Here is a 13,638-nt window from a genome sequence, read left to right as displayed (position 1 = left end):
AATAGAATAGAATAGAATAGAATAGAATAGAATAGAATAGAATAGAATAGAATAGAATAGAATTCTTTATTGGCCAAGTATGATTAGACACACAAGGAATTTGCCTTGGTGCAAATACTCTCAGTATACATAAAAGAAAAGATATATTCATCAAGAGTCAAGAATCATAAGGTACAACACTTAATGACAGTCATAGGGTACAATAAGCAATCTAATCATACTACGAAACAGTCAATATAGATTGTAAGGATACAAGCAACAAAGTTACAGTCCTATAATCACAAGTGGGAGAGGATGGGTGATAAGGAGTGATGAGAAGATGAACAGTAATAGTAGTGTACACTTTGTAAATAGTTGAACAGTGTTGAGGGGATTATTTGTTTAGCAGAGTGATGGCTTTCAGGGAAAAAACTGTTCTTGTGTCTAGTTGTTCTGGTGTGCAGTGCTCTATAGCATTGTTTTAAGGGAAGGAGTTGAAACAGTTTATGTCCGGGATGTGAGGGGTCTATAAACATTATCACAGCCCTCTTTTTGACTCATTTTAATTGATTTTATGACGGAGATTCCAAATAAGGTTTTGTGATACTAAATGCTCTTCAGCTCCATTCACTGCAAGGAACAGATTCTGGCAAGAGGAACAGGGAAATTATTTCAATCCCAAAAATTAGTTTCAGAAATGTATTTCCTTAAATTTGGCATCTCATATCTTCTATTCATTTACTGGCCACTCAAATATTCTCTGAATGTTTGGATTTGCTTGTGCTTTATTTATAAGGAATATGAAATATAACTCAGTTGAAAAAACATGGAGGAACATTTCTACAATAAAGTAAATTATTGCTCACCTGGAAAAGCAGTATTGTGTGAACTTTAACCTGTGAATATGGCATAAAGTTGGTCTATTTGGGAGAACCTGGGGCTGGTTTAAATGCTCAGGTTATTTATTCACTTTCTGACTATAGCATTATTTCACCTCTCAGCATAAAGTAAGTGTGTACATTTATGAATGTGTTCAACTGTAAATGGCTTAATACATATAGTCCTCAACTTACGAATACAATTGAGCCCAGAATTTATGTTGCCAAGTGAGAAATTTGTAAAGTGAGTTTTTATTTTATGACTTTTCTTGCAGCATTTGTTACGTGAATCGGTGCAGTTGGTAAATTAGTTCTTTCCCGCATGCCATCACTCTGCTAAACAACTAATTCCCACAACACTGTCAAACTATTACTAAGATTGTATTACTATTCTTCTTCTCATCCTTCCTATTACCTATCTCCTCCTATTTATAACTATAATCTTGCTGCTTGTATCTTTATGAGTTGTATTGTTTTTATTTAGTTTCCTAGTATGATTTGATTGCTTATTTAGCATCCTATGACTATCACTAAATGTTTATCTTATGATCCTTGATGAATGCATTTTTATGTACAGTGAGAGCTTATGCACTGAAGACAAATTCCTTGTAGGTCCAATCACACTTGGCCAATAAAGAATTCTATTCTATTCTATTCTATTCTATTCTATTCTATTCTATTCTATTCTATTCTATTCTATTCTATTCTATTCTATTCTATTCTATTATCCCATCACTCCTTAATGCCTGGCTTTGGTTCATATGATTTGATGCCTCTGAAAGAGTCCCTCGGGCTGATCTGCATGTCTCGGCTTTGCAAACAGGAGCTAAAGAGTCCTTGCTTTCGTCATGGCTGAATTCCTGTTAGGGTGGAAACCAAAGGCTTAGCGAGAGATATACAGGATTTGCCCAGAAGTGTTTGGATGTCAGAGGAACTGTGTCAACATGTTGGATAGAAGCAAAAGGGTGAGATCTGGGTATAAACCAAGGCCAACATCAGATTCCATTGACAGTCCGTGGAAAGCTCTTCATGCCTTTAATTGGATTTCAATCTGGTTCTTGGCTCACTCCCCAATTACAGCTGGTCTTTTTATTTTCCTTAATGAACCCAAATGTTTGCTGAGGCAACATTAAGATGTTCAAGGAGTAGAAAGGACCACAAACAACTTTTCAGGAAAAAAAAGTTAAGGATTTCTTTTCAAGAGCAAAATACCCTTTTCCTCTTTAAATCAGCATCATGCATTGACTGGTGTGAAATGCTACTCCTTCTGGTTCCCCAGAGTGACATATACGCTGAAAGGAACACAACAGGTATACTCAGGACATTCAAAGAAGAGAACACACAGACAAATTTCTGTCTCACTAAATGAGGTGACCTACAATATTCTCTCCAAACACTGACGGTGGTAGCTTGTAGGGAAGCTAGACCATAGTTTTTTTCCCCTGGTCTTTTAGTTTTATAGAAGCAGTGGAAGCTAATCAAGGAGAGAAGCAACTTAGAACTAAGGAGAAATTTCCTGACAGTTAGAACAATTAATAAGTGGAACAACTTGCCTCCAGAGGATGTAAATGCTCCAACACTGGAAGTTTTTAAGAAGAGATTGGATAACCTTTTGTCTGAAGTGGTGTAGGGTTTCCTGGCTAAGCAGGGGGTTGGACTAGATGACCTACAAGATCCCTTCCAACTCAGTTATTCTATTTTACAGATGAACAGTGTTTCTTTTCTTTTGACATGTAGATATTTATGATGACAATTGGAATTAGAACCTTCCCCCAACACTTTTTTATCATGTAAACCATGTTTTTAAGGCAGAATAAAATTCTCTCTTCTAAATTTCCTTTCTCTAACATCTAAATGCATCTCTCCTCCAAAGCCCTTCTCAAAGTTATATTTATTCATGAGAGATTAACAGTTTCAATTTATCATTAACATTGTCACCTTACTAATGGTAACAATAATGAAGACTTCTATCCTCAATAGAAGTCTATTTTAAAACCTATTTTTTAAATTCTATTTGACCCTTGAGTACCTGTAGCCTATTTCTAGGCAAGTGAACAAATACAGGAATGATATAGGAAATAAAAGTGTTTTTTTTTTCTTAATAGTCCAGAAGTTGAGTCATGGTAACTGGACTACTTTTCATTTTTGGTTTGAAAATTTTCTCTGCTTATCCAAGTAGTTTCTATGTGGTGAAAGAAAGAAAAAGCCCATGAAATCCTAAGTTGCATTAACAGTCAGATAAAATCAAGATCAAATGAGGTAGTAATACCACTTAGTAAGATGACACCTAAAATACTGCATCCAGTTTTGGTCACCACATTATAAAAAATGATGTTGAGACTAGAAAGAGTACACAGAAAAGCAATCAAGATGATAAGAGGATTGGAGACTAAAACATACGAAGAATGGTTGCAGGAACTGGGCATGGCTAGTCCAGTGAAGAGAAGAACCAGGGGAGACAGGATAGCAGTGTTCCAATATTTGAGGGGGTCATAGAGAGGAAGGGGGTCAAACTATTTTCCAAAGCACCTGTAGGCCAGACAAGGAATAATGGATAGAAACTGAACAAGGAGAAATTCAACCTGGAAATAAGGAGGAATTTCCTGACCGTGAGAACAATCAGCCAATGGAACAGAAGTTGCCTTCAGAACCTGTGGGAGCTTCGTCACTGGAGGCTTTCAAGATGAGATTGGACTGCCATCTGTCAGAAATGGTGTAGGGTCTCCTGCTTGGATGGAGAGTTGAACTAGATGACCTACAAGGTCCCTTCCAACTCTGTCACTCTGTTACCTGTTATTCAGTCTTCAGTCTGTTTAATAGTTTTTAGAGGTACACACTTCAAAAATATTATATCTTTGGGGGTTCATATTGACTTCAGCATCATACTGCTCATCATTAAAAAATCAATAAGAATGCCATGCCTTTAAGAAATCCATTCTCTCAAGTAGTTATGCCTCTCTATTGGACATAAACTTTCACTTGTTTAAATAATAATAAAACAATCCTGACACTGAAGCATAACTTCAACTGTCTGCATCACCATAATTTTCTTGGCATGTTTAACTAATATTTCTATTATCTTTGATTTGGATTAAGTTGCTTGGAACTAAATTTAAATTCAACTGGGACTGTTTTGTACCTGCTATTTTAGTGCTAAATTTAATTGATATCCTTGTTTGGCTAACAGTGACTGTTTCATTGGATTTTTGGATAGCAACGTGCTGTGTATTTAGGTAAGGGAAAGGTCCAACGTGTGACAATTTAGGAAGGAAAATCGTAAAATTGAAGACTGGAATACCACCTTTAGCAGCACTCATACTGTAGGTTTCCCAGAGCATATGTCATGATAAAGACAAGGAGAGGTTAAGTCACTGGCCTTAAAAAATATGTTTGTAAACCTAATACTTTCCCTGGGTTACTCACACTACACTGTCAAAGATGGATTAAGGCTCAGTCCATGTCTGCTATCTTGCTTTTCATTCTGCTTTGAAAGGCTATTGTCACTCATAAGGTTATGACAACTGCATTATCCTAACCTTTCTCTAGAGACTTCAATATTCTCAATCTTTGCCAATTTCAACTTTGCCAATTTGGGTGGAAGGGGGCTGTATCAAATGCCAGGGAAATCAGGAGATTCAGGAAGTTCAAGTGAGTATTAAGATTGATTGCAAGTTTAAGGTCTCTACAAGAATCTGACTAACTAACAGTCAAGAGAAATGAGTGGGAGATAAGGAAGGCATTCAAAGTGGGCTGGACTTAGATTTACGGGCACGCAAAGACTCGTGACTTATGACTTAGATCTTGCGGGCATGCAAGGACTCATGACTTATGATGTGTTTGATTCCTCCTTCGGGCTCAGCCTGGTCATCTCCCACAAGGAAGTGGGAGAGATTCAGGGAAGTGAAGGCAGAACGATTACAATAGTGGGAGTATTACTTTTGTTGTTGTTATTTCTTTCCCCCATCAATGAGTTCATCAAGGCTAAAAACTCCCACAAGACAATCAGGAATTCAGAACATTTATTGCAAGAGCTGAATAACTGTAAATAACGTTGAACTGGCAAAGCAGTAACAAGGAAAACTGTTTAGATATTTATTCAGTCAAAGTCATCAAACACCCCTCACAAACGGACATAAGTACCGTAATAAGCAATGCACCCCTAGCCCATTATATGCTCTTATACTGTGGAGGAAAGAAAACGAGAACTGTTATATACAACACAACTTCAATTGTTTTTGTCATTGCTGTTGTTGGTAAAAAGAAATTAACCACTGATATTTTCAACTTTTATTGTCTGAGTTTATTTGAAGACTAATGTTTAACTGTGGCACAAAATAAGTTTTCCCTTTAAGGACGATTTCTCCCCTATGTTGCATGCTATTTGTTTAATTTTTTTTTTGTCATGCCTTAAGAAAACAAAAAGCCTAAGATTGTTGATTAGGATTTGTTAGACATGCAACTGAGATCTTATTACATTAGAGTCACTTTGTTGGTTCCTTTTCAAGTGACTGTGAAACTGGTTATCTGCCAGGCATTGACCAACGATGAGAACAAACAGTTAAACAGCAAGATTTAGAGACTTAGCTCTTTCATTTTTTCCCCCAACTACCCTACCAGGAGAATGCTTGGTTACATTATGAAGGCACAACACATTAAATATTTTTGTGGCTATGATCTAAAAACACTTGTGTTACTACAACATCAAGGCAGATGATGATCAACACAATTGGTGCCATTTCAGCAGTAGGAACTGTCCGAAGTAAAAACCATATTTCACCCAAGTGTAAAGAAAGCAACTGCCAGAGATGGGTGCTGCATGGCACAATTACCTTGGAAATTTGACTGCCCAAGATCCATGAAGATACGTCGGTTCTTGAATACCTTTCCCTAATTTCATTGGGGCTCACACAGCCAACCCTCTGAATAGACTGTGTCCATAGCAAATAACCCTCCACTAATTTTGATCAACATCAGTGTGAATATGCAGCCAACATCCTGCAACTTTGCTGTCAAAGTCACCCATCCAGCTGCTATCACAAATGATGACACTTGTTGCTCCTCTTTAGATTCCAAATAATAATAATAATAATAATAATAATAATAATAATAATTTATTATTATTATTATTATTATTATTATTATTATTATTATTATTATTATTATTATTGTGGCTAAAATCTCAAAGCCCTTGTTTCAAGTGTATTTATAGCCTAGAACTAGCAAATAGGATTTTCTTTTATAATTAGGAAAAAAAGTGAAATCAAAATACCCCCACCCATCCCCTCATTTGCTCTGTTTATTTTAACACAAGTGTTTTGAGTTCCTTGGAACATGGTGTGTCAGACAGATTATTTAACACGAAACACCATCACCAAAACAAACATTTTCTTTTCTTTTAAAGAAAAGGAAGGAATGAAATAAAGTAGGGGACCAAAATTAAAAAAATAATAATAATCATAATAACCGTGAAACACAGAATTATGCTACAGTATTTTTAGGTGAACGTTATAAGTACACAAAAGTTATTAGTAATAATTTGTTCTATTTACAAGTACTTGAACACTGATTGACTTAACAAGTGTCCACTAACGTTGTTAATAGCACAGTAGGTTTAATGTCTGCAGTTTTAGTTGTTTTGTTTCAGTAAAGATGTCAAGTATAGCAGTCCCAGCACAGGTTCAATGGCGACAATAACACAATTTTCTAATTGGATATACTTTCTAAGAATTGCAATTCATTTCTCACTCTCTCTTTCACTCACTCACTCACTCACTCACTCACACAGACATACACACCATATTTTCTTTTGCTTCTCATTCTTCCAATATACTTTTCTACTGTTTACAGCAGCAGTCCAGGGTAAAAATAAAAAATATCTTTTCTTAAAAAAAGCTAATTAACAGCCCCACCCCATTATCCCCAATAAATTGAAAAGAAAAAGAAAAAAAAAAGAAACCAGGATATTTGCCAACTGGAGAGAATCTCTGTAAGAGTTTGATTATGTCTATGTAACAAAACCACACAACTAGTAGAAATGCTGTTGCATTGTAGTTCAATGGAGCTATCCCACAGTTATGCATATCTCAGCTATGTGACGCATAGTTCTAGAGGTCTACCCAGTACATAAAGCTCTGACACACACACACACACAGTATTAGCAAGTCTAACTAGGCTAAAGTCCCTGCTGCAAAGAAACCATTCCTTATAGCTGGTTTTCCTTTGGACTCTCCATGGTTCCTGTTGCATGTTTATAGGACTTCAAGTTAGCCAAAGGAATGTCTGTCATGTGATTGCCAGGGTTGAAATGCCCTTCTCCAGAGCCAAATTGCTTTCGGTCACTGAATTGGTTTCTGTTGCTATCTTCTTTCCAGGTCCTGGTCAACGTGTGTCCATTCACCAGTTTGTCTTTCTTCACCCATTCCTTCTGTGGTGCAAAGGTGGAGAGTGGAGATTTGGGCTGGGGGTATGAACCCAAGGCAGGAGGCATCCAACAGTTGTCTGAATGGCCCAGCACAAGACATTCTTGGGTACACATTTCTGTAGCTTCGGCCAGTCCTCGGGGGCCAAGAGGTCCATCTGCAAAGAGGTGTGGGTGAGGCAAGGAGAGAAGGAACAGGTATAGGAAAAGAAGAAGAAGAAAGAAGTTAGAATTTGAAACAATATCACAGCTAGACACACCAAGAGAATCACAATCATCATCATCATAATTCAATGGTTCAACCAGTACATTAAAAAAAAAAAACCCAAAGCAAAGAATGAGTGTACAAAAGAGGAGCAATCTTCAATGTTTCCTGTCATAAAGAGCCAAGTCTTCTCTCAAGCACACATTATTTAGAAACCCTTGCTGTTTTCTGGATGAATGCTAAGAAAACAATTCCTGATGCTAAAAGCAATGTGCTAATGGAGCCAATTATCAAGGGAGATCATGAACTCTGCTCATGATTATATTCAAACAGAGCCTTCTTCCAGAGATGCATTCATGTTTGCATCATATTTGTGTGTGTGTGTGTGTGTGTGTGTGTGTGTGTGTGTGTGTGTGTTGGACCTGATGGCCCAAATACAAGGTTCCCACTAGGAATGCTACAATGCTAGTGCAAAAGCCCTATCTTTGCATAAACTTGCTTTGCTTAAAATGTGCAAAGCAGAACAAAGTTATACCAGACTGTTCATTCGTTCTTCCTCTCAAATGGGCTGATTTATCTATTTACAGAAATATATAATAATCTGAAGAGGAAACAGTCCAGACTGCAGAAGGGTTGACCTAGAATGCTTAAACAGACACAATCTGGAGAGAAAAAGGGGACATTCCCTTTGGGAAAAACAACAACAGAGAACTGTCTGGAATCATTTTACTGTATATAAATTGTCAGAAGAATAATGTGTAAATATCAAGAGTTGATCTGACAAAAATGGCACTGCTTAGTGCAGAAAGGCAGGGAGAAAAGGAAGACAAGGGAAGTTAAGTGTGTGAGTGTGTGAGTGTGTGTGTGTGTGTGTGTGTGTGTGTGTGTGTGTACAGTTGCAAAAGTGCAGCCACTTCAGTGGGAATGTAATGCAAAATTATTTGTACACTTTCAGAAAACTCTAATGGAAATACTAGCCTAGCCCAGAATTCTGATAACAGGTCTTGGCCAGTTTCCACAGGCACAAACTTCGTGTTCTTTCTCTGCATATTTCTCAATGGAGTGAAACTGCAGATGAGTTATTGATTTAACCAAGAAAGATAGGATGGGGTAGTGAAATGCATTCATCTCAAGTGACTTAGCCTTCCATTTTCCACCCCTACTGAAATTTCTCATGAGATTCCGAATATATCACTGCTTTAAATGGAATGATTACCACAACCCTTCCCCCATTCTAAAACAAGTCTTAACTTTCCTGTTTTCTCTGGAGTAGGTTGCTTTCTTTATATAAGTGACACAGTGGCCTAAAAATGAAGATGCTTGCCTCCCATTTGGAAGGTTGAGAGCTCAATCCTAGGCAGCAACATATGTTTCTCTATCAGGGTGCAAAGAGAAAATATCTGCTGTGAACTCCATGTAGGCATCAGGTAAGGCATCTGGCCAGTAAATGCTCAGCTTAATTCAGTTACTGTGGCCTCATCCTGAAGCCAGGGATTATAGGGTCATTTAAAAAAAGCTGCTTTCTTTATCTTATCTACAGATAACTTATTGCTCTTTATTAAAAAAAAAAAAAGTTCCTTGGAAGGACATTACTCATTTATTGGAAGCTCCCAAATTAACAATCCTATTTTGTATTAATGCAATCCTAAATTGTAATAACAGAGGGATACAATCAAGATCAAATGAGGTTCTAATACCACTCTATAAAACCTTAGTAAGACCACATCTAGAGTGCTGCATCCAGTTTTGGTCGCCACATTATAAAAAAGATGTTGAGACTCTAGAAAAAGTACAGAAAGAGCAACCAGGATGATTAGGGGACTGGAGGCTAAAACATACAACGAACGGTTGCGGGAACTGGGCTTGGTTAGTCTAGTAAAGAGAAGGACCAGGAGAGACATGATAGCGGTCTTCCAATATTTGAGGAGCTGCCACAGGGAGGAAGGGGTCAAGCTATTTTCTAAAGTGCCTGTAGGCCAGACAAGGAATGGAAACTGAACAAGGAGAGATTTAACCTGGAAATGAGGAGAAACTTTCTGACAGTGAGAACAATCCACCAATGGAACAGAAGTTGCCCTCGGAAGTTGTGGGAGTGCCATCACTGGAGACTTTCAAGAAGAGATTGGACTGCCATTTGTCAGAAATGGTGTAGGGTCTCCCGCTTGGGTGGGGGGTTTGGACTAGATGACCTACAAGGTCCCTTCGAACTCTGATTATCTGTTAAATCTGTTAACAAATCACCAGGAAGTCTGTGTTTAAGAAACAATGCAAAGAATAATAATAGATCTGAACATCTGGCTGACTACGGTGCTACAAATGATAACATTAATACAAGCAAAACCAAAATGACATTTGCAAAACTTCACACTACCCAATTAATCCTTCCCCCCACTGCCATTTTTCATCTTTAAAACATAGGATTCATTATTTGGGGACAAATAAAGTAATGTTTAGGGTTGCACTGGTGATTTTTTTAAATATTTTTTATCCCACCTTTGTATATATTTTTATAAATAACTCAAGGTGACAAACATACCCAACTATTATTTTTCCTTCTGTTTTCCAATGTTTATCATGTAAACAAACCATAGCAAATTAAAAGAAAAAAAAAACCTTCATTGTCAAGCTAATGAGTTTAGGCATACCAAATGTCTGTACATTTTATTCCCTGCTCAACAAGCACAAGCACATAAATAGTCGTTCAACATCTCCTTGAAGAGCCAAACATGGAATTAGGACTGCCACATCTGAGCAGCAAAAATCCAATTAATCAGAAGATGGAAGCCAACTGTTAGAGACTTGTCTTTTTGTTATCAACCAGGAATGATCTCACAGAAGCTAGATTTGAATAGGTTTACCCAAGGAAGCAGCATCATCTGGACCTCTATGCTTATACCTTATCTATTTTGCCATGAAGCTGCAGTTTACATTTAAACTCCCAGAATTTTACATAATTTAAATCACTCCTGCCATGTCCAGTCCTCTCTACATCTACTCAAAGGGGAAAAGAACCTGAGACATTTGATATTCTCAATAAAGGAAATTATTTATAGCTCAGGATTGAAATGAGGAGTCCTTGAGCTTGGTTGCTTTCTTACAGATGTTTCATGAGCCAAACTATATCACATCAGTGGTAGTGTTGATGTTGCTACCTATTTGGGTAATGAAACAATCATGCTCAGGGAGCACCAAGGAACTCTTCAATTTTCATATTGCTAGCTCCCCAGCACAGCTAACAATTAGTCATGTTTCTAGGGACAGATAAATGATATCAGCCAAAGACATCTAGAAGAGAGCTGAGATCTTGCTAAGCCATATTATCAACAATTTCTCAAGAACCTCAGATTCCAATAAATCTATTGTTACCTGGCTTGTCACTTCCTTTCCTTCTGTGGAAATAGCAATACCCATAGCACTTAGAATTATATACTGCTTTACAGCGCCCTCTAAGTGGTTTACAAAGTCAGCATATCACCCCCAACAATTTGGGCCCTCATTTTTCCGACCTTAGAAGGATGGAAGGCTGAGTCAACTCTGAACCTGGTGAGATTCAAACTGCCAAATTGCAGGCAGCCAACAGTCAGCAAAAGTAGCCTGCAGTACCATTGCGCCACCATGGCTCATGCTAATTTCTTCTTAGCACTTTCAGTTCAAATAAAGCAAAGTATTGTTTACAGGAGAAGCTGTGAGCAGGTTTTTATAGTTCACACTCTCATCTACTATAAACTAGAAATACAATCCTATGCAACCCTGCATCTCTTCGAACGCAAACAGTTCAGCTGGAGTTGCTTTCAGAGAAGCAAGAATAGGATTCCACCTTGAATGTCATAGATTTTAAAGAAGTTTATATTAAAGATGCAGTTTATTGAATGTTGTAATGCCTCTGGAGTTTTTAATGTTGTCATTTTCCTTTCCTTCTCATTTATTTGATTCTGCTATCATAACCCCTGAGAACACACTGGGCTTGGATTAACATAAATGAAATAAAATGTCATAAAAGTATGCAAACAGTTGGGACCAGAAGCTCCCTGCATTTTTCAAACACCTCTGCACTTTCAAGCTTTCTATTTGTGAGCTTCAATGGCAGGGGGGAAAAAAACAAAAAAGAGATCTTTTATTAATCTATCCTCATTGTTATAATCAAAGTGCTACAGGTATTTCATGAAAAAGAGGGAAGAAACAGCTGGTATAAAGGACTACCTCCAGCATATTGTTAACATTTCCAAAGGTTAGTCTATAGGTTAAATGCTGATTATTTTCTTTTCTGCTGACAACAGCAATTTGCTTTTAATTGGGTTTTCTCATTTTCTTCCCCATACAGTAATACAAACCCTAACTTGCTGACCCAAAACAGAATGATTTGCCAAGGATTAAATCTTACCTATTCAGAAATAACCACACATATGTGTACAGAGAGAGAAAGGGGGAGAGGGAGAGAGATGGAGAGAGAGAGAGACCGACCAACTGGCTCATATAGAGAGACAGAGACCAAGTGCCCCACTAGACAGGCATATTTCAAGAAATAGTATCAATGTTAAACATAGAACAATGGAGTTGGAGGTCTTCTAATCCAAACTCCTGCTCGAGAAGGAGACCGTATAGCATTTCAGATAAATGACTGTATCATTCTGAAAGCTTCCAATGACGGAGCACCCACAACTTCATAGAATAACAGAGTTGGAAGGGACCTTGGAGGTCATGTAGTCCAGCCTCCTGCAGAAGCAGGAGAGTCCCATTCCAAATATTGGCCTCTACCTAGGGTCCAATTCACAGCCTCCTGATTGTGAGGTGAGATCTCCATCTCTAGGCCATTGGTTGATTGCTCTCACCATTAGGAAATTTCTCCTTAGTTCTAGGTTGCTTTTCTCCTTGGTTAGTTTCCATCCATTGTTTCTCATCTTGCCTTTTGGTGCTTTGAAAAATAGGTTGACTCTCCTCTTCTTTGTGGTAGCTCCTCAACTATCGGAACACTTCAGTATTTGAGCACATTGAACACTTCAAATATTGGAACACAACATTGTTGTGCATCAATGTTGTATGAATGCAATGCATTGAAACTTGTGTGATCCTTCAGCATCCAGAGGCTTCCTAGTTGTCATGAGTCCTTCAGAAACAGACAAAATGAATCTCAGCTTCATATAACTGCTGATGTCTCTTTTAGAATGATCTTCAACTGAAACATAGGGATGAAAATCTGCTCACAGTCCTTTAAACCATGTAAAATTAGTCTCAGAGAGATTTAGCTCTCACTGAGTTTGTTACCCTTCCTTGCAGCCACTGTGATCTAAGATGCTTAATTCTGAGGCAGAATTAAGTGACACAAATTTCTCTCCCTGACCAGTTTCTAACTTTACAAGGGTTAGCTTGGAATTGTTTAACATCTTTGTATAAATAATTATTATTGGAGAACAAAAATGCATTATTTGCACAAATTGTCAGAGATATGACCACAACAATTTGCTTTAAACAGATCTGTTATTTGTTCCGTTCCTCCATTTTTCTACATCTCTGAGTTGGGCCACATCTTAAAAAACAATAGCAGTAAGCATCATTTATTTATTAAAATAAATTATTGGTATTGATCACCATGATGTAAAAAAGATGTTGAGACTCTAGAAAGAGTGCAGAGAAGAGCAACAGAGATGATTAGTGAACTGGAGGCTAAAACATATGATGAATGGTTGCAGGAAGTGGGTATTCTAGTTTGACGAAAAGAAAGGACTAGAGGTCACACAATAGCAGTGTTCCAATATCGCAAGGGCTGCCACAAAGAAGAGGGAGTCAAGCTATTCTCCAAAGCACCTGAGGGTAGGACAAGAAGCAACGGGTGGAAACTCATCAAGGAGAGAAGCAACTTAAAACTAAGGAGAAATTTCCCGACAGAACAATTGATCAGTGGAACAACTTGCCTCCAGAAGTTGTAAAAGCTCCAACACTGGAAAAAAGGAGATTGGATAACCATTCATCTGAAATGGTGTAGGGTTTCCTGCCTAAGCAGGGTTCGGACTAGAAGACCTCCAAGGTCCCTTCCAGCTCTGTTATTCTATTCTATTATTAAATGTATTTCTAACAGTATATTAGGGTTAGCTTCAACTATGTAGTAATTCTGTATATTTTGGGCCCAAAGCCAAACAGTCATTCCAGCAATTTTTGATTCT

At 37.7% G+C, this 13,638-nt stretch overlaps 1 protein-coding gene across 2 annotated transcripts in view; it reads right to left on the bottom strand.

Moving 5' to 3' along the window:
* Positions 1–6,002: 6,002 nt before the first annotated feature.
* The window catches only part of PCDH9 (protocadherin 9), a 799,375-nt gene continuing 791,739 nt past the window's right edge, over positions 6,003–13,638 (bottom strand). For both annotated transcript variants that reach the window (XM_087938035.1, XM_087938037.1), the window contains exon 4: positions 6,003–7,433. In XM_087938035.1, coding sequence (XP_087794161.1) covers positions 7,060–7,433 — 374 coding nt within the window. In that variant the 3' untranslated portion in view covers positions 6,003–7,059. The remainder of the gene's footprint in view (positions 7,434–13,638) is intronic.

The sequence above is a fragment of the Pseudonaja textilis genome, chromosome 8, assembly GCF_049901715.1.
Source record: "Pseudonaja textilis isolate UNSWEBS1 chromosome 8, rPseTex1.2, whole genome shotgun sequence".
Classification (NCBI taxonomy): Eukaryota; Metazoa; Chordata; class Lepidosauria; order Squamata; family Elapidae; genus Pseudonaja; species Pseudonaja textilis.
Note: the sequence above shows the minus strand (reverse complement) of the source record. Positions and strands in the feature narration are given on the sequence as shown.